General features: G+C 37.9%; 1 protein-coding gene and 1 long non-coding RNA gene across 2 annotated transcripts; one reads left to right on the top strand and one right to left on the bottom strand.

Annotated features, from left to right (window-relative positions):
• Positions 1 to 4,384: 4,384 nt before the first annotated feature.
• snrnp70 (small nuclear ribonucleoprotein 70 (U1)) lies at positions 4,385 to 17,003 on the bottom strand. The gene is made up of 10 exons (XM_014978034.2): positions 16,825 to 17,003; positions 16,352 to 16,498; positions 16,208 to 16,270; positions 13,589 to 13,643; positions 13,449 to 13,513; positions 13,285 to 13,347; positions 12,465 to 12,546; positions 7,316 to 7,417; positions 5,728 to 5,827; positions 4,385 to 5,645 (listed from the first exon to the last, which is right to left on the bottom strand). The coding sequence occupies exons 2-10, from the start codon at positions 16,496 to 16,498 to the stop codon at positions 4,922 to 4,924; spliced, it is 1,401 nt and encodes a 466-aa protein (XP_014833520.1). The 5' UTR covers positions 16,825 to 17,003; the 3' UTR covers positions 4,385 to 4,921.
• Positions 17,004 to 17,109: 106 nt separating this feature from the next.
• On the top strand, positions 17,110 to 18,139 carry LOC148157807 (uncharacterized). The gene is made up of 2 exons (XR_015764036.1): positions 17,110 to 17,279; positions 17,693 to 18,139. It is a non-coding gene; the product is annotated as an uncharacterized LOC148157807 (long non-coding RNA).
• Positions 18,140 to 20,224: the final 2,085 nt, after the last annotated feature.

Below are 20,224 nucleotides of genomic sequence, written 5' to 3' on the forward strand. Positions count from 1 at the left end.
ATCCAGAATGATAATTTCAGATATCTACATTAACATTCTGGCTAGTAACAATAGTAATTAAAGATATCTTCAATAACATTTTGACGACCCGAAATTCGTTTTCATGTATCTCGAATGACGTCACTGGATCTGACATTTGATGGCCGTTTTAACATAAATTCTGTTTACCACCCTTACCTTCAAGATATCTGACATTTTATGACTAGACGTATTTGTAAAATAAGATATCTCCAATTATATTTTGACTAGGCAAAATACCTATTTGAGACATCTCTAATTAGTTGACATGACGTCAGAGTTGTTTACCAGTACCAGTAAGATGACTTCAATTCAAGATATCCACAATGAATTACTGACTATTTGAAACACACATTTCAGATAATCTACAGTTAAATTATGACCAGTCATTAAGTAAATTCAAGATATCTGTAATTTAGTTTTCACTAGTCATAATTCTAATTGAAGATACTTTGAATGACACTATAATTCAAGACATCTTAAATGTAGTTTTGGATAGGAGATATGTAGTTTTGACTAGCTAAAGTTAAATTAATAGCAAATAATGACTAGTCAAAACTAAATTACAGATATCTTGAATTGTAATTTTGATCAGTCAAAATTTCTTTCCAGATATCTCCAAATGAATTAGAGATAACAAGATTTCTATCTATCTTAGATGTGAATTATATTTTCTATTTAAGATATTTTAAATAGATATCTTAAATAGATAGTAATGTCATTTTGAGTAGAATGACATTACTGATTACTGATGTTTTTACTCTATATAGTGAAAACGTTAATGACTTACGTAGCATTTTGAAAGTTCAATGAAATAATGAAAAATAGAAGAAAAAAAAAGAAAAAAGTTTTTGAAAATGGGTTGACAGAAGTACTTTTAAAGGCTGTTCTAACATAGACATAATAAAGAATAGAGCCCGCATTGGCTGTTCAGGCGCAGGAAATACAACCTGCGTACGTAGCTAAACCAAAGCAGTGTTAGACCATGATGTTTTGTTATATATCCATATCCAACATTGTCGACCTGTTTCTAGATTGTGGCATTTACTGACAGTTTTTTTTTTTTTTGCAGGAAACATAAAATTCTGCAGGCAACTATTTGGACAGCAAAAGGGGCCCCCACGCCCGCAATTCTTAATTCAGATATCTAAAAATGTAAGCTTAACTAGTCATAATTACGTTCAAAATATCTTAAATTGTAATACGAACATGTGTCCCGTAAAATGGCAGATCCAGTGACGTCATTTGATGATGTATCTTGAAAGAACTTGTGACTCGTGAAAATGTAATTAAAGATATCTTTAATTATTATTCTTGCTAGTCAGAATATAAATGCAGATGTCTTAAATTATCATTCCGGTTAGTCAAAATGCAGTTTTGTCTAGTCAAAAGGCATTTTTAGATATCTAAAATGTAAGTAGTCAGATAGTCAGACAAAAGCAAATTTATATTAAAACGGCCTGCCATACACATCAGTAAATACAATTTAAGATGTGTAGAACGTAATTATGGCTAATCAAAATTACAATTTTAAATGTCTGAATTAAGAATTGCGCGTAAGCTCCTCTTGTGCTACCACCCAGCTGTCCAAAGTTTTGCCTGCAGAATTCTGAATGTCCTGCACAACATTCTTTGAAATATTCCCAAGTTGAAAATTGAGTATTTTCAAAAATCCTTTCATAGTTTTTTTCTATTTTTCATTCTTTATAATTGAAATTTCAAAATGCTACGCATATCTGTGATGTTTTGACTAGTGTAATTCATCAGTAATGTCATTCTGACCAGTCAGAATGTTAATGCAAGATATCTCAAATAGAAAAATGGTCTAATTAAAGATATCTCTAGCTCACTTAGAGATATCTTAAAAGGAATTTGCACTAGTCAGTAATATAATTCCAGGTATGTGTAATTTAGCCTCGTCATTATTTGGGTTCACAAAATCTGCAAATTAATTTGCATTAGTCAAGTCTATCTAGCTACAATCTAAAAATATATTTAAGATATATTTAATTAGAACTATGACTAAACAGAACAAAAAGCGAGATACCGCAACCTTATCGTTTAATTGTAGATATCTGAAACACATTTTCAGATAGATTTTGAATAGAAGACTCCATGCAACTCAATGGTAAAATCTTACAACATATATCAGAATGTAATTAAAGATAGCTTAAATAGGTATTTTGTCTAGTCAAAATATAATTAGACATATTTTAATTTACTATGCGTCTAGTCAGTTCAAAGTAATTTAATCAAGGACAGCACATTAAACAGCGTTACATCTGAAAAACAGAGCAACCTTTGTTTGTGCATACGTTTTGTAGCCACAGGCTAATTTGCAAACCCAGTCCTTGGTAGTATTTTATTTTTAGACAGTAAATTTAAAAATAAGAAAAATCCTGTCACATACAAACACAAAGACCTGCACTGAATTTTTGACTATAAACAAGAAAAACATGAAAATCCATGTTAGAAAAAGCTAATTCTCCACAACAAAGTAGATTAGTATATCAGTATTCACATACATGTTTTTATTTTATACATTGTTTCACTTGGCAATTGAAAATGCTAAGATAAATTATAAACCAATTTCAGGTAAGTGCAGGGAATCGAAGCAACATCACCCCTCCTCTACTGAGTAGATGAATGCTGCAGTGGCAAAGCTTTGTTGTAACCAGTTAGCAATTAGTTCATTGATAAACTTTTTATTTTCTCAGTATTATATTTGTCATGTCGATCATGAGTGACTAAAAGTGTTTCCATGGCACTTTGAATTTGAGTCATGGATTTGATTTAGAAGTGGGTTTGTTCTTTGTCATTTCTGCACAATTGATCTATAAATTGATCAACCAATCTATATAAAATATCAGCCATGTTTTTGTTTAATCTTTGTATGACATTTAAGGGTAGTACTGGCACATTTTTTTCTACCAACTGAGGACACTAAGCATAAAGTCAGTGGTTTCCAATTCTGTCCCCCAAAGCCTGATATGCTGCACCTTTTAGATTTCTCTGCTTCAGCACACCTGGCTCCAATTTTAGTTCATTAACAGTGCTCTGCTAATGAACACTTATTAAAGTGCTAAGGAGACACTTACCATTAAACATGCCACTTATTAAAGTATGAAGAAAGCCACCATCGCTGTCGTTTTTTAAAAGCTGTTATCACAAAAATTGCATGTTATTGAGGCAATTTTGACATTTAATTCAAGTATATAGAAAAGATGTGTAATTTAGTTCTGTCTTATTTGCCTTGTCATAAGTTGCAGGACTCTGACCCTTGAGGGCTGTAGCTTAAGACCACTGGTGTAGCGTATACAGAAAACAGGTAGAAGAAGGTGCTGTGATCAGAGGAGAGTCAATCTTCGCTGTAGAAATTGCTGTGCAAGTACAAAAATCAACCCTTTAACAGTCTCAGTGACACAGTGGTGGCAGTATGATTGTGTGGATGTTTTTCATCAGCAGTGACACTGCTCAGTTCACATACATGATGGTTGTTAGACTTGCAGGAGGCTGTAAAGATTTAAAACGTAATGTTCTGATGCTCTTTGTCTAATTTCAGTCTTGTAAGTTAATTTCATTTATGAGCATCAGAGTACAGAAGACAATGCTGAATGCACACCACACTTTAATATTTGGAAAGAGAATTTTTTTAAACCACTCATCCTTTTATTCTAATTTCTACATTGTTTTGGCTAATCACATAGATGAAACATAGAGCTTGTGGTTGTTACAGGACTCCCACTGGACAGTGCAATCGCTCTTAAAATTATATGAGCTTCGTCAACACAGACAGCAGATCAATAATTTCATAAGACATAAAAGTCGCCACAATAATGACTGCTTGGACACAATACCATAAGCAACATTTTGAATATTTTTAATGGCTAATAGAAAACAAATGGAAAAGGTCAGAGAATGTATTCAAAGGCAAACAAAGCCATTTGAAATCATTGTTATTCAATAGCTTCCTGACAGGCAGTCTACCTTTCGATGGGTACAGCAGTAGGGCAGATGGTCAGGAGAAAGTTAAGGTTCCACCAATCAAATAGGTAAAGCTTTAAAGCATTTTGCCAGTGAATGAGCTTCCACACTCATTCACTGGCAATGCTTCCACACTTTTCAGCAGAAAGTAGAGAACCACCAGATTGAGAAAATTCAGATCATAGAAGTTTTCCCCCCCAAGGAGATTATTAGTTTATGGAAAGTTTTGCAAAACAGCTAAATGATCCTCCTTCAGTTGTGTTGGATCTAAATCACTACATGTCAAGTTTTTTTTTATGCTGAAGCAATCTCCATTTCTAAAAATGAAAAAAGTGTCATCAGGGTGTTTCAACTAGAGATATAAATGACCAAAACAGACCACTTCTGTTGTAAAGCCATGTCTTTATTAAAATGATCCTCCAAATCTAGAAACAGCAGATCAAATAAAATAAAAAATTAGATAAGACAACAGCCTCCCCGTTGTTTCAATGCTATACCAGTTTCCAAATTACATGTTAGTTGGGTCAAAATGAGCACATTATCTAACAGACCTGCAACATTTTTTTTAAACAGAATGACTAATGCAAACTAATTTAAGTCCAATTTTTCTGCCTTAAATTTCCAACCAAGTCAAATGAACGTTAGCTGGGATCCCTTCCCACTTCCACTCCACTTCATTCCCCTCTCCTCCCTGTGATTACATTTAATGGGACAGATAACTTGGGCAATGAAGGATAACTGTTTGACTGAGATCAAATTTAAATGTGTTCATTGTACATGAAACATACTGACAGGAAAGCTAGCCAGACAATTCAATTACAGGAAGCCCTGAAAGGGAGGGCTGAAAGTCGTGGGCTGAGGAGAAGCACACCAGAAAATGACTTGTGTGGAAGTGATGGGGTTCTGATGGAGGAACTGCTCAATACTCATCTCCTTGTCCCTCCATCTTGTAGCCGTTCTCACCAGAACCATAATCCTCTGCTGATTGGAAGGACTGCTGATCCATCATTCCGTCCTGACTGTACTCCTCCATGTTGGCTGGCGCACCATCATCCTCGTTACCCATTTCGTCTTGGGGGCCAATGTCATCTCGTGTGGGGGCATGACGTTCCTCTCTCCGTTCACCTCTCTCCCTCTCCCCACGCTCCCTCTTATGCTCCCTGTCCCTGTCCCGTTCCCTACGCCTGTCTCGGTCCCTGTGGCTCCGCCTTCTGTCTCTGTCCCTGTCTCTGTCCCTGTCTTTGCGCTCCTCTGCCCCCTCAGCCACCTCTCCTCCATGCTCCTCTGGCACACGTTCCCCACCCTCTGGAGGGCCATCCCCCTGGCCAACCTCATCCCCATCTAGACCTTTGCCTCTCTCCCTGTCTCTCTTCCGATCCCTGCTCCTACTCCTCCTCTTACGGTCTCTACTTCTTTCTCTACTCCTGCTGTCTCCTCCTCCTGCCCCCCCACGTTCTCGGTCTCGGTCTCGACGTCGGCTACTACTCCCACCATCTTCTCCCACCACAATCCCTCGTTCTCTCTCCCTATCTCGCTCCCTTGACCGAGTGTGACGGCGCCTTTCACGGGACCGGGACCTCCGCCGTTCTCTGTCCTTGTCACGATCGCGGTCTCGACTGCGCTCCCTTCTTTCTCCACGGTCACTGAGTATTGAGAACAAAACAAAAACCATCAATAAAATGCGTTCTTCAACCCTACAGAACCTTTCTGAAAAGAATCACTCACGTTCCCAGTGAACGGTCATCGTAACGTGATGCATCATCTCGACCAGAGTGCTTGATGTTGACGTCAGCTCCACCTCTCCGTGTCCCACCCAATCCTCCTCCTAGACAGAGTAGAAGCAGCAAACCAGTTCATTTAGAAGGTCTGAAACTATGGATTGAACCATACCTTGAAATACTCTAGAAAGATAATCTGGCTGTACTGCAATGGGTATAACTAAGTTGACAATGCTTTCATGCTGTTAGTTACAAGGCATTAAGTTGGAGCGCCCCCTCAGGCCAAAACACAAACATGGATTACCACTTGTTTTGCTACTTCTTTCAACTCAGTCCACAGCTTTTGTAATTAACACTTAACATCTGTCAGATAACAGTAAAGAAAGTTTCTTGTATACTAACACAAGATAGAGACAAATTCTTTAAGGTTGGAGCCATCATTTTTATGCTATTCCAGTGGTCCCCAAACTTTTTCCTGTGAGGGCCACATAACTTTTCCCTTCTCTGGTGGGGGCCCGGAGTCAGTTTTCTCCAGGTTTTCCACAACAATACAGCAGCAGCAGAGGGGGCGACCACCCAAAATTTGAGTAATAACAGGTCAATTGAATATCACATTTATTACGGTTGAAAAAGAAAAAGTTGCCAAGTTTAGATTTAACTGAACTGATTACGATAGTTTACGAACGGTAACTGTAACAGTAAAAGTGCTGATCCTTCGTGTCTGCTACTAGCATGTGCTAAATGAAAATGGGTGCTTTTCTTCTTCTTCTTCTTTAGATTTCAACAGCAGCTTGCATCCATTATTGTTGCACTACTGCCATCTACTGGATCCTAATATCTATGCCTCAAATTCTCATAATGATCCCAGTATTTAAAAAGAAAAGAAAAAATAAATCTTTTTCCCCTCAATGCTATTTAACTGATCAACAACATTCTCAAATTTCAATTCCCTACTGAAACCCAATTCTGTTTTAATGGGTGCTTTCTTCTTTTATTTCAAATTTTGACTTCCAATGATTCACTTCCTGCTGAAGAGCCCCCTGCTGGTTGAAGAAAAATCCACATATAAGCGGTTTATAGTGATTGCTCTCAGGTATTGTTCAGGGGGCCGGACCAAATGTAGAGGCGGGCCGTAGTTTGGGGACCACTGTGCTATACACATAAAGACAGCTGTTTTAGCAGTGCAGGGCTAATCTGTTGGCTATTTTTTGATTAACCAATTAATAATTCAACAGGAAAAGGTGCCTAAACAGATTTTTTTTTAAAAACAATATGAACCACTTTAAGCTAAAACAATGCTACTTGAGGAGTTCTGGGCAAAATATATTTGCAGTCAAAACATCTATATATTTTTCATCTTAAATGCAAAATGTATATCATTTTGAAAAGCTTTGGCTTAATATCTGCTCTCAGAGTAGTGGTCTTGCAGCAAATGGAATGTTTCAGACCGTCTAATCTCCAGCCAATTATTCAATTACTAAATTATTTGACTTGATTTTTTTCAATAATCGATTAATCACAATTGTTTTAGCCCTATTCTGCAGTCGAGAGAAAATTCTGCTCTACAGAAAGTCTAAGACACAAAAGCATCTGACCTAGCCTGCGAGGACGCCATCCTTTGACAGTGCGTCCTCTTTCCACATCCACCAACACTCTTCTACCATCAATCTTCTTTCCGTCTGCATGCTTGTAGGCAGCTGTAGAAAAATGGAGAGAGAGAGAAGACAAAGGTGAGGTTGAGGTAAAAACAGCAACAACGTGAGCAAGGGAGGAAAAAAAGAAACAGAATACAGTGGATTATTATACTGACCAGGAGCAGGTGAAGCAAAGACGGCTGCTCTCTGGGTAAAAGCCGAAGGATAATGGGAGCAGACTTCCTTCCACCAGATGAGTCACTGATACATTACACTTTCGACTTTGTTTAAAACATCCAGAGGCCAGCTTTCTTATCGTCAACATTTGCGTGTTATTAAAAATGTATTTCTTTCATAATTCAGACTGGGAAAAGACACGGGCCTCTTTAAAAAAAATCCCTACAGTAGAAGAAGCGCATCAAGCTTATGCATTTATCCAACTCTATCAAGTCTTAGCTTATATAACCGTCAACACAGGTACAAGTAAGGTAACCAAAAGCATTTCACCAATAATATTCAGTTATAATAGATTGCCATTTTGCAAACATTTTGTCATCAATTGTGGTACTTACATTTAGATACTTTCATTTTTGACAAAACAGCGCATAATACGAGTTACTTAATACACTTAAGTTAATCAAAACAACTAAATTCTATAGTAAGGAAACAAAAACGTAATTTTTTTTAATCCAAATATTTCAAATTGATCTTTTCTTATTAACTTGAGAATTAAATTTGTGACATTTATCTTTACATCAACAAGAATCCTAGCACATAGTCAGAGGGCCTTACCAAACTTGGCAGCTTACAGAACCATACCAAAGGTTCTCTGCACCACAGAACCACTCAGACAACATTTCTGCCGGGGCCCTTGCCCTAACCCCCCTCCACTCCACTCCACTCGTGTCTGTGATTTTGTGTCCACAAACGATGACACAAACCAACCTGACTGCGGGGTCTTACCACACCCCCACGATCACCAACAACACTGACCAACTGAGGGGAAAAAAAAAAAGAAAGAAAGAAAGAAAAACTAAAAGAAAGCAAAGAGAAACTGGACTAACTTTACATCAGGAGTTGGCTTACCACAACTCCAATGAAAACCCTTTCTGAATACCCCCTATAGCTAAAGTACATGTCTCTAACACCACTGTGTATGCAATAGAAGTACAAATGAGATGCCTACTTTTGTTGAGGTGTGACAGTTGAAGATGTGGTTTGAAATCTCAGAAGCATTTTCCACCAAACTGGCTCCAGTTCTGAAGTGGTGTTAGAGCTCAAAACCTACCAGTAGTTACTTTTTTTCCCCAAGATAAGCACTGGATGAGGAAAAAGTAGTGCTAACCTGCACCAGTTCGCTGTTGGGCCAGAGGAAAAAAACAACAAACAAAAAAAAAAAAAAAAAACTTTTCACAGATCTGGTTGAGTTTCTGCTAATAATGTGTTTGTTTGTGTGTGTGTGTGTGTGTATATATATATATATATATATATATATATATATATATATATATGATCAATAGTGTTTAAAACTCTATTTTTAAAATTGAGTGTGACTGAAGATGTTTGAGAATGAAAAAGCTTTCAATCATTTCAGAGTTGTTCATTTTTATACAATCCAGTATATGCCATGTTCAATATAGCACACAATTACATTATCTGAAATGCAATATACTTTCAGTTGATTTTTCTCCAACACCAGAAATGTTTACATTCAACCTGATGACATTTCAGGTGATCAATTCAATCAAGTGCAGAGCGAGCAATTACTGTTGAAAAACACAAAGAATGTTTTTGGTTTGGATCATCATTTTTTCTCAACTGTAGCTGAATGAGAAAGTTTTATGTTGTTAAATAGATTTCAGTGGTAGTGAAACCTCTTAGTGTCACTTAAAAGTTACACTAAAGAACTTTGCATTGTACATCTAGTTCTGCACATTAAAAACTGCATGTATTCAGGTACAAGATAAACACTGTGTGGTTTATATGCATAATGAAGCAACAGAACTGTACTTTTGTTATTGATTAGTATCAGATTAACAAAAGCCGACTGCCTCAAATCTTTTTAGATTTTTTTTTTCCAAATCGCCTGTCATTTAAGTAGGTCAACATGCCACTCCCCTGAATCCATAGTTATGTAGATGCTGGTTTTTTTGCTCTAAAAGCTGTGTAATTTCAATTTTCTGGCTTTTGGATAAGGGATCAGATGATCACAATCGTGAAGCATTCACAAGCACCCCTGGTAAACCAAGTCTTGATATTAGAGCATCTGTTTGCAGAAATAATGGGATAAATATGCAATATCATCCGTCACAAAAGAAAAACAAAAAAAACCCTCAGAACAAAACAGGCAGAGAATCAGACACGTAAGGAACAAAATGTATGTATTGACATGACACCAACTTGACTTTCAGATGGTGGAAAAGCAAAGTGGTCCCTTTACCGATCTAGAACCTCTTTGGTGGAAAAAAAAACCCCATCAGTAATTCAGTAAGCGACTTTACTGAAATGTTGGGAGCCAAATCCGGAGGAACTAGGGCCTGAAACTGCATGTGTCCTAATATAGTAAATAATGAATGAGTAGGCTGTTGCTGAATTATCAAGGAATTCCCCTCATCTGCATATTTTATTAAAGCCAGCTCAGGGGCAAATTTATTTGCTTCCTAGCATAAACAAAAATGCTAGCCACACTAAAGTGACAGGGTCAGATGACAAGACAAACACACCAAGTGTCCTGGGAAAATAAGTCAATAAAGGATGAATGATCCATGGAGACTTGTGGCTGACTTCTTATCTCTTAATTTCATAAAGTGCCAATTTTCTCTTTTTAAACTGTAGTCTAACAAGATAACAAAACTCTTAAATCTTGCCAGCTGAGAGCTTTTATTTTTAAATATATTCAAAGTGACATCATACTGCTCTGTGAGAACAGTTACAATAAAACAGAATTTCATGATTTTAAAAACCAAGGCAAACCAGTTCTACTGCTGACTTTTCTAACTGCCTTCACCATTCATATTACTAAAACCGCAGCCGTGTTATCCGTAGGCAATGTAGATCATTACTTTGACTCAGATTTCCAAAATGCAGCCAACACTTCCATATCAAATGAGTGAAGAGGTTTGACATATCTGACAGAATGTACAAAATATAGTTTTAACACTTCCTCTGATGTAATTTTAAAAAGTTGAAAACATCTAGTTCAAGTAATCCTCACACAATAATAGCTTTCCCCACACAAAAAAGTGTTTTTAAGCCCAATCTGGAAGCATCTGTACATTCAATTCCAGCACCTTGATCAGGCAACTTAAAAAAAACAAACTGTTTCTTATTTTTACTCTAATGTTGTGCTGTGCCTACCCATAATCACACAGCCTATTTTTCCTAACTGGAAGCTTTCAAAAACCTGAAGTGGCTTTAACACAAAGCAAAATCATTGGGAAACGTTTTTGCAGAGTACTGTACAGGGGAGCGTTCAATGGTCAAAGCCTAAAATCCAGATTATATTAAACGAATAAATAAATTCTTTAGGGCCAACAAAAAAGATGCTTTACCCATTGAACTTTGCTCCACTTCCCTATGTAGGAGATGGAGGGTGGAAAGAAATCTTACCCATCATACAAACCCATTATACCAACCATATACTGAGCTGTGGTAGTAGGGTGTAGATGTATCATAACCATCATCATCTGCCAGCCAGCTCTGGCCAATAGCCATCACAGATTGGCGGCTGCAGTGGCAATGAGAACAACACACAGTTAATATACTGTTGAGGCCCACATCCCACCCCCTCAGTTCCCTTCCAACTATCACTACAGAGTTGTGGGTTCAGCAACTCTGGTCTAGGAGAGCTGATTCTACAAATACCAGAGAATGGTGGAAAGCTAAATATATGCTGCCTTATCAGATCCCCGCAGAGGCTTCATGGTAGCTTATATAGACACCTAACTATACAGAAATTTAGATTAATTGAAATGGTTCCTCTGCTCAAATATATTGAGATCTCCAAACATTGCCCACGTGCAATTTACAGAGCAACGCAAAGAATCATTAGATCCACAATCATGACAACAAAAGACAGTTTAGAGTTTAATATACCAGCAAATATGGAAGATCAGTTGTAGCAATTTAAAAGAAAACAAGTGTCAGCAAGACTTTTGGTCTCACTGCAACTTGAACCTAAGCTAACTCACTTTGGTGGGAAAACATTTTATTCAATCAAAAATAAATTTGGAAATACAACACATGTATTGCACTTCTAATAGAATGAGTGACCTAAAAGGTTCTTTTTTTTGGTAATTATGTTATTTTTGTAATTGTTTGGACGCAAAGTTACATAGCCCCACTGCAAACTAGGGATTAAAATATCTCTTTAATATGCTACACTGTAGGCTCTGCATTGATCCAGTAAAGGAGCATGGCTTAACCTTTGGATGACATCACTTGTCTGAAGAGATCATATTCATATCTCCTAGAAAATATATTTAAAATTATATTCAAATATTTGGGCAGCAATAGCTACTTTGATAAACTTAAAAAAAAGAAAAGAAAAAAAAAGCTCACCATGACCAGAGTTAAAGATAAAAACGGACAGCCTCACAGTAAAAGGTGATGGGATTTAAAGAATGTTTCCGTCAATGTTTGGTGTCCAGTTTGACCTTGTGCTTACCATTCCCGTCCAAACCAGGAGAGCAGCTGTTCCACAGAACTACAACACCTCACAGTTAAAAGAGAATGTACCCTTTGACAAGCAAACATGTTCAGGTTCACAGATAAAATACATTTTATTCTTGTCCCCTGGTGATCTGAATGAACTGTTTCCTATCTAAATCCGGTTTTTAGTCAAAAGGTGACAAGCATCTATAACAAGTCCACACACACGCACACACACACACCAAGCAAGTATTGGGATTTCATGCAATCTCTTCATCTGTAAGCAGTGCTTCAAGGAACTTAGCTGGACTGGCCATCACTGACCAGTGTTATCAATGTAAAGGATAGCAGCAAAAAGAAGAAGAAAAAGAAAAAAACTCCTCAAGTAGACGCCCCTGTGTATGTCAAAGAATAGGCTGTATGAGAGAGTGAGCTTACACAGACAGCATTTGGTACTCACAGTGCATGTCTCGTTCATGTTCGTACTCAATAAAAGCGTAGCCACGAGGCTTTCCCGTCCTCTTGTTGTAGACAATATAAATCTGAAACAAGAAATACGAGAAAATTTTTCATTTGAAAACATAATGAGCTTCCGCTGACTAAAGGGCTCTGCGTGGTCAAGAATAACTGCCAAAATCAGTTCTTGTCATAGCTGCATGGCAAAAATCTCATCATTTTGCTCTCGGCCTCATGTCATCAGCCCCTTCTTATCAAAAGCCCCTGTCGAACTTTACAGGCCTCCATCCATCACTATTGGTGTGATTGGTTTAAATTTTATAGGTGTATTTATGTAGAAAACAAACTTCTCTGAGCTGCTGTTGTCAGTATTTGTCAAGGGTAAGAAGGATTGTTAGCACAGGTAGTCAGAATACCAGTTTTTCAGTCAGATCTAAACTCCCCCTATTCACTTCAAGTCTAATGCAGCGGAACACCATCCCTTTCTTTTTCTTTTTTTAAATAGCGTGAAAATTAAAAAGACATTTTCTCTCCCATCAATTATTTCCTCTTCCTCTGATCTTGTGAAATCGTAATAGTCATTCCTCCCTGCCATGATACCTGTGTTTACTATGTTGTTTGAAATCACATGACAAAACACCATGATGGATACTGATGCGGGAAGGGTTTCACAGGAGCATTGCGTCTATGGAACTGTTAAGGGTCTGTGTGAATATGAACACTGACAGTCCGACCATGCTGGGTCCTACAATTCTATAAATAAACCTGTGTAAAATGTAAGCCATAGCTGATGCAAGGGTTAACAAATGAGCAGGCTGACCTACCCTTTTGATGGGGCCATAGACCTCAAACTCGCGTCGAAGCTTGGACTCTGTAGTATCATAGTTCTGCATAAAAAAAGCAATATTTTATTTTCAATATTAAAAATGATTAGTCTAATGCAGCACACTGTAAGGACTGTAATAAACTTTGATCCAACCATACTAACAATTCGTGCAACAAACAAGGTCTTGAAAGCATCTCCTTGAGCATTTGGGTCATTATGAGGGTCCCCTGTGGTAAAAAAGATAAAAGTAAATTTAGTTTAAACCAACAATGTAAAGAAGTTTTATATTGGTACAAACTTACAAAGCTTAAGTTCTGTTTCCAAAACAGTCTGCCGTCTTTCAATTTTCTCTCGTCTCTGTAAACCAAACAAAACAACCAATAAATGAAGAACATTCACCAACATTTGTTTAGACAGAACACCTGGTTTCAGACTGCAGATTTAGTTTGTATTCAGCAATGTCAACTTGCTGTACATTGAAATAGATAGCTTACAAGCTACTTATGAATGAACTGGTGCTTTTCATCTTCTCCCCTCCATTGTGAGTACCAACTGACATGATGCAAACTGTCAATACATCCAGTGGAATTGTCAGCAAATGACTAACTGCAGTTGCAATTTCTTTAGATGTGAAAGGTCCCTTACCTAGAAGAAATGACTGATTCTCCAAGTAAGGGGAACTACATGTATGTACGTAGTAGAGATGTGCCGATCAGGTTTTTTCCTGCTGATTCTGATTCCAATCATCCATGAGGGTCGATCACAGCCGATCACCGATACCGATCTCACAATTATTATTTTTTAAATCATAAGCACAACCGGTAACATTATGTGGAAAAAAGTAACCATAAATTCACCTTAATTTAGACAAAAACTTGTTTTTAATAACTTTTCCAAGAAAAAAAAAAGAAAAAAAACAGACACTGCACAAATTGTACTGCTATCGGTACTATCTTTAACAGACTGATAACATATGAAGGCTCTGAAGAGGCTAAATAATGCAAAGAGCCAAAATAAAACCTCTCAACATTGCCAAAAAATTCAAGTATAAAACTTAACATTCAAAGGCAAAAACAGTTTCCATTACAATAAACAATCCAGAGTTACTGAATGAAAACTTCCTGTTAGCATGGCGGCTAGCTGATTAGTTCTGATTGGCTGTTTCTGACTGAGCGGAGTAATTATGCAGATCAGGGAGGAGATCGATTATTTTTTTCAGAGATTATCTGTCTCATGTTAGGACAGCGAAAGTTTTAATATGTATGTAAAATGTATTTTTTTTAGGTTAGATGCTGCAGCTTTTAGCAGGTTCGGTGTGAGAGTCACTACCAGGTGGAGCAGAAGCGAAGCTCCGTCTGTCAGATATTACTACCTGTAGCGTAGCAGCGGTTCAACAGGAGAGCAGAACCAGCGTCTTACATCGCAGCTCGAAGACTTAAATAATTTTGCGGGTTATTTGTTTAGCTTTCTGACCGTCATGCTAATCCGGGTGAGTGTTTGTAGCTGTGCGCTGCTTTACCTGCTGTCTGATCCTCCATATGTCTTTTTTACTGCAGTGAGCCTCGATGTAGCCAAACTCCGTCAAGTATGGCATTGTTTTTATGCCATACTAGAATCGTTGTGTTGATGCATTTTGACCTGCTTCACCCCACGTGCTTTAATTTTCCGCTGCAACACACAAACTTCCCCATTCACTCAGTGCGATATAGTTCCACATCGCTTAGGATTTGTTGCTGCGCGTTTGCGCAGATTGAAGGAAAGAGGAGACCAGCTGCACAGGCAGGTTGGAAATGAGATGCAGGTATCGGTATGTGTGATCGGCAACAAGAGACCATGATCGGCGATCACGCACTTTTTCACGGAAATTGGTCCGATTATGATCAGTGACCAATCGATCGGCACACCTCTAGTTATAAGGTTATAGTTGGTACTGGTTTAACAAATGAGTAAGTACTAAATATTTTAGAATATCAGAAACAAATTTTATGATATCATCATATGAGTTTTTCAATTTACGATGGTTAAAATGGCACCATTGCAACCATCGAGTATAAATTGTTATTCAAATAATAAGCTTTCGCCATCAAATTCACTGCGAGTATGATTTATCTGACACCCTACAAATGCATCACTAGTCTCTCCCCTCTCTCAACCTGAAAATTTTCTGTTAGTCACGCTGGAGAAAAACAACATGGTGACAGCGAGAGTTTGAGGCGAGTGGTCAATGAGAAGGTAACTAAATAGGAATCAGATGAACTAGTCTAATTACGAAGAGAAATACTGCTGGATCAATAATTTGGCAGTAGTTCAGATTTTATATGAGCTAATATGAAGGCCACATAAAGTCTGGAGGCCTGTAGTGACTGCAGAAAGTTGGTGACCTCTTTGCACTATGTGCTTCAGCATCCACTGACCCTGCTCCATCAGTTTAAATGGTCTACCACTTTGTGGCTGAGTTGCTGTCATTCCCAAACACTTCCATTTTCTCATAAAACAGCTGACAATTGACTGTGGAATATTTATCCCATCAAAGTTCCACGTAGAAATTCACTGAGCTCCTCAAAGCAACCCATTCTTTCATAAATGTTTTTGCAAACAGCGTACATGTCTAGGTGCTTCATTTTATACACCGGTGGCCATGCAAGTGATTAAAACACCTGATTCCGATAATTTGGATAGGTGAGCAAATACTTTTGGTAATACAATGCATGTAAACTTCTGGTTTCAATTGTACATATAAAATCTTATTTCTTGTCAGTCAGCCGTACATCTTCCTAGACTATTCAGGTTACTATTTTTTAGCACTACATAAACATAAAGAGTTACATAACATGTCCACAGATCAGTGGATAAGGGCAGTGGCAAAACAAATTCAGTCACTATTTCAAGTACTTGAAAACTGTTAACCAGGCAATTCTAACCTTTCTCTCCAGACGCTCTTCACGAGTCTCTGCTCTGGTCGGTGGAGGGGCATCTCTTGGATCCTGACCCAAAGACAACTATTTCAGTTAGAAAATTGGACGTTAAACCAGAGCAACATACAAAAAAGAAAAACCAACAATCACCTCGAAGTGCCTGATAAAGGGAGCGATACCACAGTAAGGCTGGTTGTGGTGCTTCTCATGGGGTAGTTTTTCCAGCTGAGGTAAGAAAGGTATGGGGTCCCGAGGCGCAAACAGGGCCAGCAGGTTCGGTGGGAGGAACTGCGTCATCTTTCATATCAAAAAAGAAACATCAAGTAGTTTAATTACACCACAAGTGTCTGACATATGGCAGATCAACAGGCTAAAGGCTCGCTGCATCGTTAGCGTGACAGGCTCATTGTTGTCTCCGACTTCCTTATCATCACTCTTATTATTATATGTCCAGACTATAGGTCAACAGCGGTGGACCCTGCATTAAAACTACAACGTCGAAATTATTACGTATAATCAATATTCGTTGCACACTACCGCCTTTAAGCCTTATCTTGTAATGCTACCTTCATCGTAGCCGCTAAGCTAACAATGCTACCACAAGCTTCATACATTTGTCCTACCTTCTCTCCTCCACTGTTCGGCAAATTTCACACCATGGACTTCAGAGAAAAACCTCCGGTGTAAGTTGATCTCCCGAACCAAAGTAGTCTCCCAAAGCAACAACAAAATGATCCCAACAGAACCGTTCAGTTTCCACAAAAGTGAATATAGCGCGCGGCGAGTAGCTGGATGTGTACAGGAAACTTGCAAGGATTCTCAAAAAATACAAAATGGCGGGACGTCGTAAAACGAAGACTACTGACGTAAAGCGAACAACATGAGTGCACGTCGGCAAACCCATAGACCATAGACATCAATACGTAGACCCCTCATGGACTGCTGAGTCCTACGTAACAGCGTCCGCCATCTTCTATGTGGCAGCAGAGCGATCGGAGCTCCTTAAGTCCTGTGCTGTGTGGACTTGTTTCAACTGTTTTACGAAACAAACTGGATTCATTGGCATTACCTTTCACAGGTAAGGATAAAAGATCAGAATTACTTGACTTTGCAGCCAGAAATTCGCTTCTAAACAACCGAAAAATATTTCCTATGTAGCTTAATTAGCCTGAAGTAACCGCTGATTGTTAGCGTAGCAGCTAACGTTTTCATACTGTTTTCTAATGAGAGCTAATGAAAAACCACTGTTAGAGGAGAAGTTCATTAAAGACCGGGGGATTTAGTGAGGAAAGATCAGCCAGGATCAGAGCTGAAGCTGCTGTTCTCCGATCTCTGTTTCCCAGCTCAGCTTCATCATGTCGGTATTTAGCTATAAAGATGCTACGAGTCAGAGCCCAACATGCTGAAACTGTCTTTTTCTGAATGTGAAGGAAACGTATATGTATTTTCTATTACACTTCTGGATAATTTCTCTTTTATCCTTGGCTGTAGTCTGTGAACCAGGACATCTCAGAAGTCAATGGAGTTCTCCCAGTGTGACCAGCAGACTGAAGCCCTGCCTGTGACCAGTGTTCCCAGTATAATAAATAAATCTTTTATTCTTTCACTTTTTGTGTATTTTTAAATATCTCAATCTGAAGTATTAGTGTATTAATACAGCTTATGTAATGAAATAAGAATAATTTACTCTGTTAGAATTATTTTCACTCTTTGCTGCCAATAGCAGAGTTGACATTCTGTAATAAATATTTTGTCTCTGGAAAAAAGTAAGAAAAATGTGTAGTTTAATGTTTGACAATGACTGATTTATAAATCAAAAGTCATTTCTCAATAATGTATAAAAAATAAATACAAGAAAAATAATTTGTTTCTTGTCTCGAAATGTTAAATGTACATTAAATGATGGAAGTAAATAATAAAGACTTTGTGGTATTCTGATTTAGTAATGTCATTATATTGGTTGTGTTACCACCTCCACGCCACTAGAGGCAGTAGCAGGCCCGAAAAGATGCGACTAAGGAGCAGATTTAGAAGTACACCGAAAGCTACAGAATTTGCTAAAAACTGTGAGCTGCTGTTAAGTAAATAAAAGAGAGAAGTTCAAATACATTCCGAGAGAGAAACTCCTTCCTAAAGGTGAAAATATATCACAGATTTCAAAAGAAAATAAAAACGGAAGTATAGGAAATAGCGCCCCCTTCTCTTCCGGATTGGAATGGCCCAATTTCCAAATAAGGTAAGAGACTGACAGTGGTCCGTCCCCACCCCTTTCTGTTTGCTGCAGCGAGGTCCTTCTCAACCCATAGGCAAACCCAAAGCATGAGGCCTTCACGTTCTTCTTCTTCTTCTTCTTTTTGTTTAATGGCGGTTGGGAAGCAACTTAGGGTGCGTTCACACTGCAGCCTGAAGTGACCCAATTCCGATTTTTTGGCAATTCCGATTTTTTTGCCAGGGCCGTTCACACTGCCAGTAAATGCGACCTATATGCATTCTGCAGTGTGAACGGGCAAACGACCTGAAACTGTCCCGCATGCGCAGTAGAGGGCGCAATAGCGTCAGCGTTCTAAGTGTTCTGCCAACTGCCATAAAAAGAAGTGCTCAGTGTTTACGGAAGTAAACATGGAGGCTAATGGTGGAGCATAGCTTATATATTTGAAGTAGTTATCCGGCTGGAGCAGCATTATAACAACTTAATCCTCATATAATTCGTCATGGTTGTTTTTCTTCCCACTTGCGCATATCAGGATGCAGAATAGTGAGATTTGTTGAGAATCAGTGACATTCAGTTCGGATGCATTTGAATCAGATAGGTATCGGATATGGGTCACATTCTAAAAAGAATCCGACCTGTGCAGTTCACACTGCCATGAAAAGATCGGATATAGGTCGCATTACGTAAAACAAAAATCAGAATTGAGTCACTTCAGGCTGCAGTGTGAACGCACCCTTTAAGGTGCGCGTTACTGCCACCTACTGGAATGGAGTGTGGATCAGAATGCAACTATATAATCTCATTCCCTCCCCCAAAAATAAACTTATATCCTTTCTATCAGTTTAGTTTTCTTAAGATAGTTTATTAAATAACGTAAATATTCAGAAGTAGAAGAATTCCCCAAAACATCTTGTATTTTTAACTGTAATTTATTCTTTATAAGTCTACATTCTAACTTCCTTCTTTCATCAGAGTACTTAGGACATAGCAACAGAACCTGTTTTACTGTCTCTTCTTGAAAACAAAAATCACAGTTACCTGTTGGATGTTTCCCCATTTTAAATAGTGTACTGTTTAAACCTGTATGACCAAAACGTAACCTGGATATAACGTTTTCTTCTTTTCTACTGCTTCCTGTTCCCCTCTTTGCATCAACTTTCCTTTGAATACTATAAAGCCATCTACCAGTTCTCTCTACTTCCCACTGTGTCTGCCATCTTTCCTTAACCCTTTGTTTAATAATAGATTTTATTTCCTCTTTACTAAATGGAATCAGTATCTCAATATAACTGTTTTTGAAGCTTGTTTTGCATATTTATCTGCCAACTCATTTCCTTTTATTCCTATATGAGACAGAACCCATGCAAAATATGACTATTAATCCCATGGCCTGAATTTTATAAAGTAATAACTGAATCTCCAATAAAACGTCTGGTCTATAAAAGGTCTGATTATTTTTAATTGAGTATAATGCTGAACTTGAATCAGAACAAATTAAACTTCTCAAAGGACGAACCTCTTCAATCCAACCTAAAGCCAAAATGATTCCCATCATCTCCCCTGTAAACGCTGAGACCCCATCAGTAATCCTCTTACATTTTTTAATACTAAATTCTGGGACGATAAACAACACCCCATTGTTGCTACTTGAGCTCTTAGAAACATCTGTATACACTTGAACATAACCGTAGTATTTATTATCTTTATATGATTGCACTGAGTATGATTCTAAAAAATTTCCTTTTTCCTCTTCTCCAACAATAAGTTCACAACGATATCATGAAATAGAGATGGATGGACCAGTGAAAGAG

The sequence above is a fragment of the Poecilia mexicana genome, unplaced genomic scaffold (genome assembly GCF_051168715.1).
Source record: "Poecilia mexicana isolate PSO_F unplaced genomic scaffold, ASM5116871v1 scaffold_8, whole genome shotgun sequence".
In the NCBI taxonomy this organism is placed as follows: domain Eukaryota; kingdom Metazoa; phylum Chordata; class Actinopteri; order Cyprinodontiformes; family Poeciliidae; genus Poecilia; species Poecilia mexicana.

Bases quoted from the DNA above. Each gene is read 5' to 3' on its own strand.
- snrnp70 (XM_014978034.2), bottom strand. From the start codon at position 16,498: ATGACGCAGTTCCTCCCACCGAACCTGCTGGCCCTGTTTGCGCCTCGG. The intron at 13,348-13,448 runs GTTAGTATGGTT...TTTTTTATGCAG, and splicing joins CCTTGTTTGTTGCACGAATT to AACTATGATACTACAGAGTC. The intron at 12,547-13,284 runs GTAGGTCAGCCT...TTCTTGTTTCAG, and splicing joins TCTATGGCCCCATCAAAAGG to ATTTATATTGTCTACAACAA.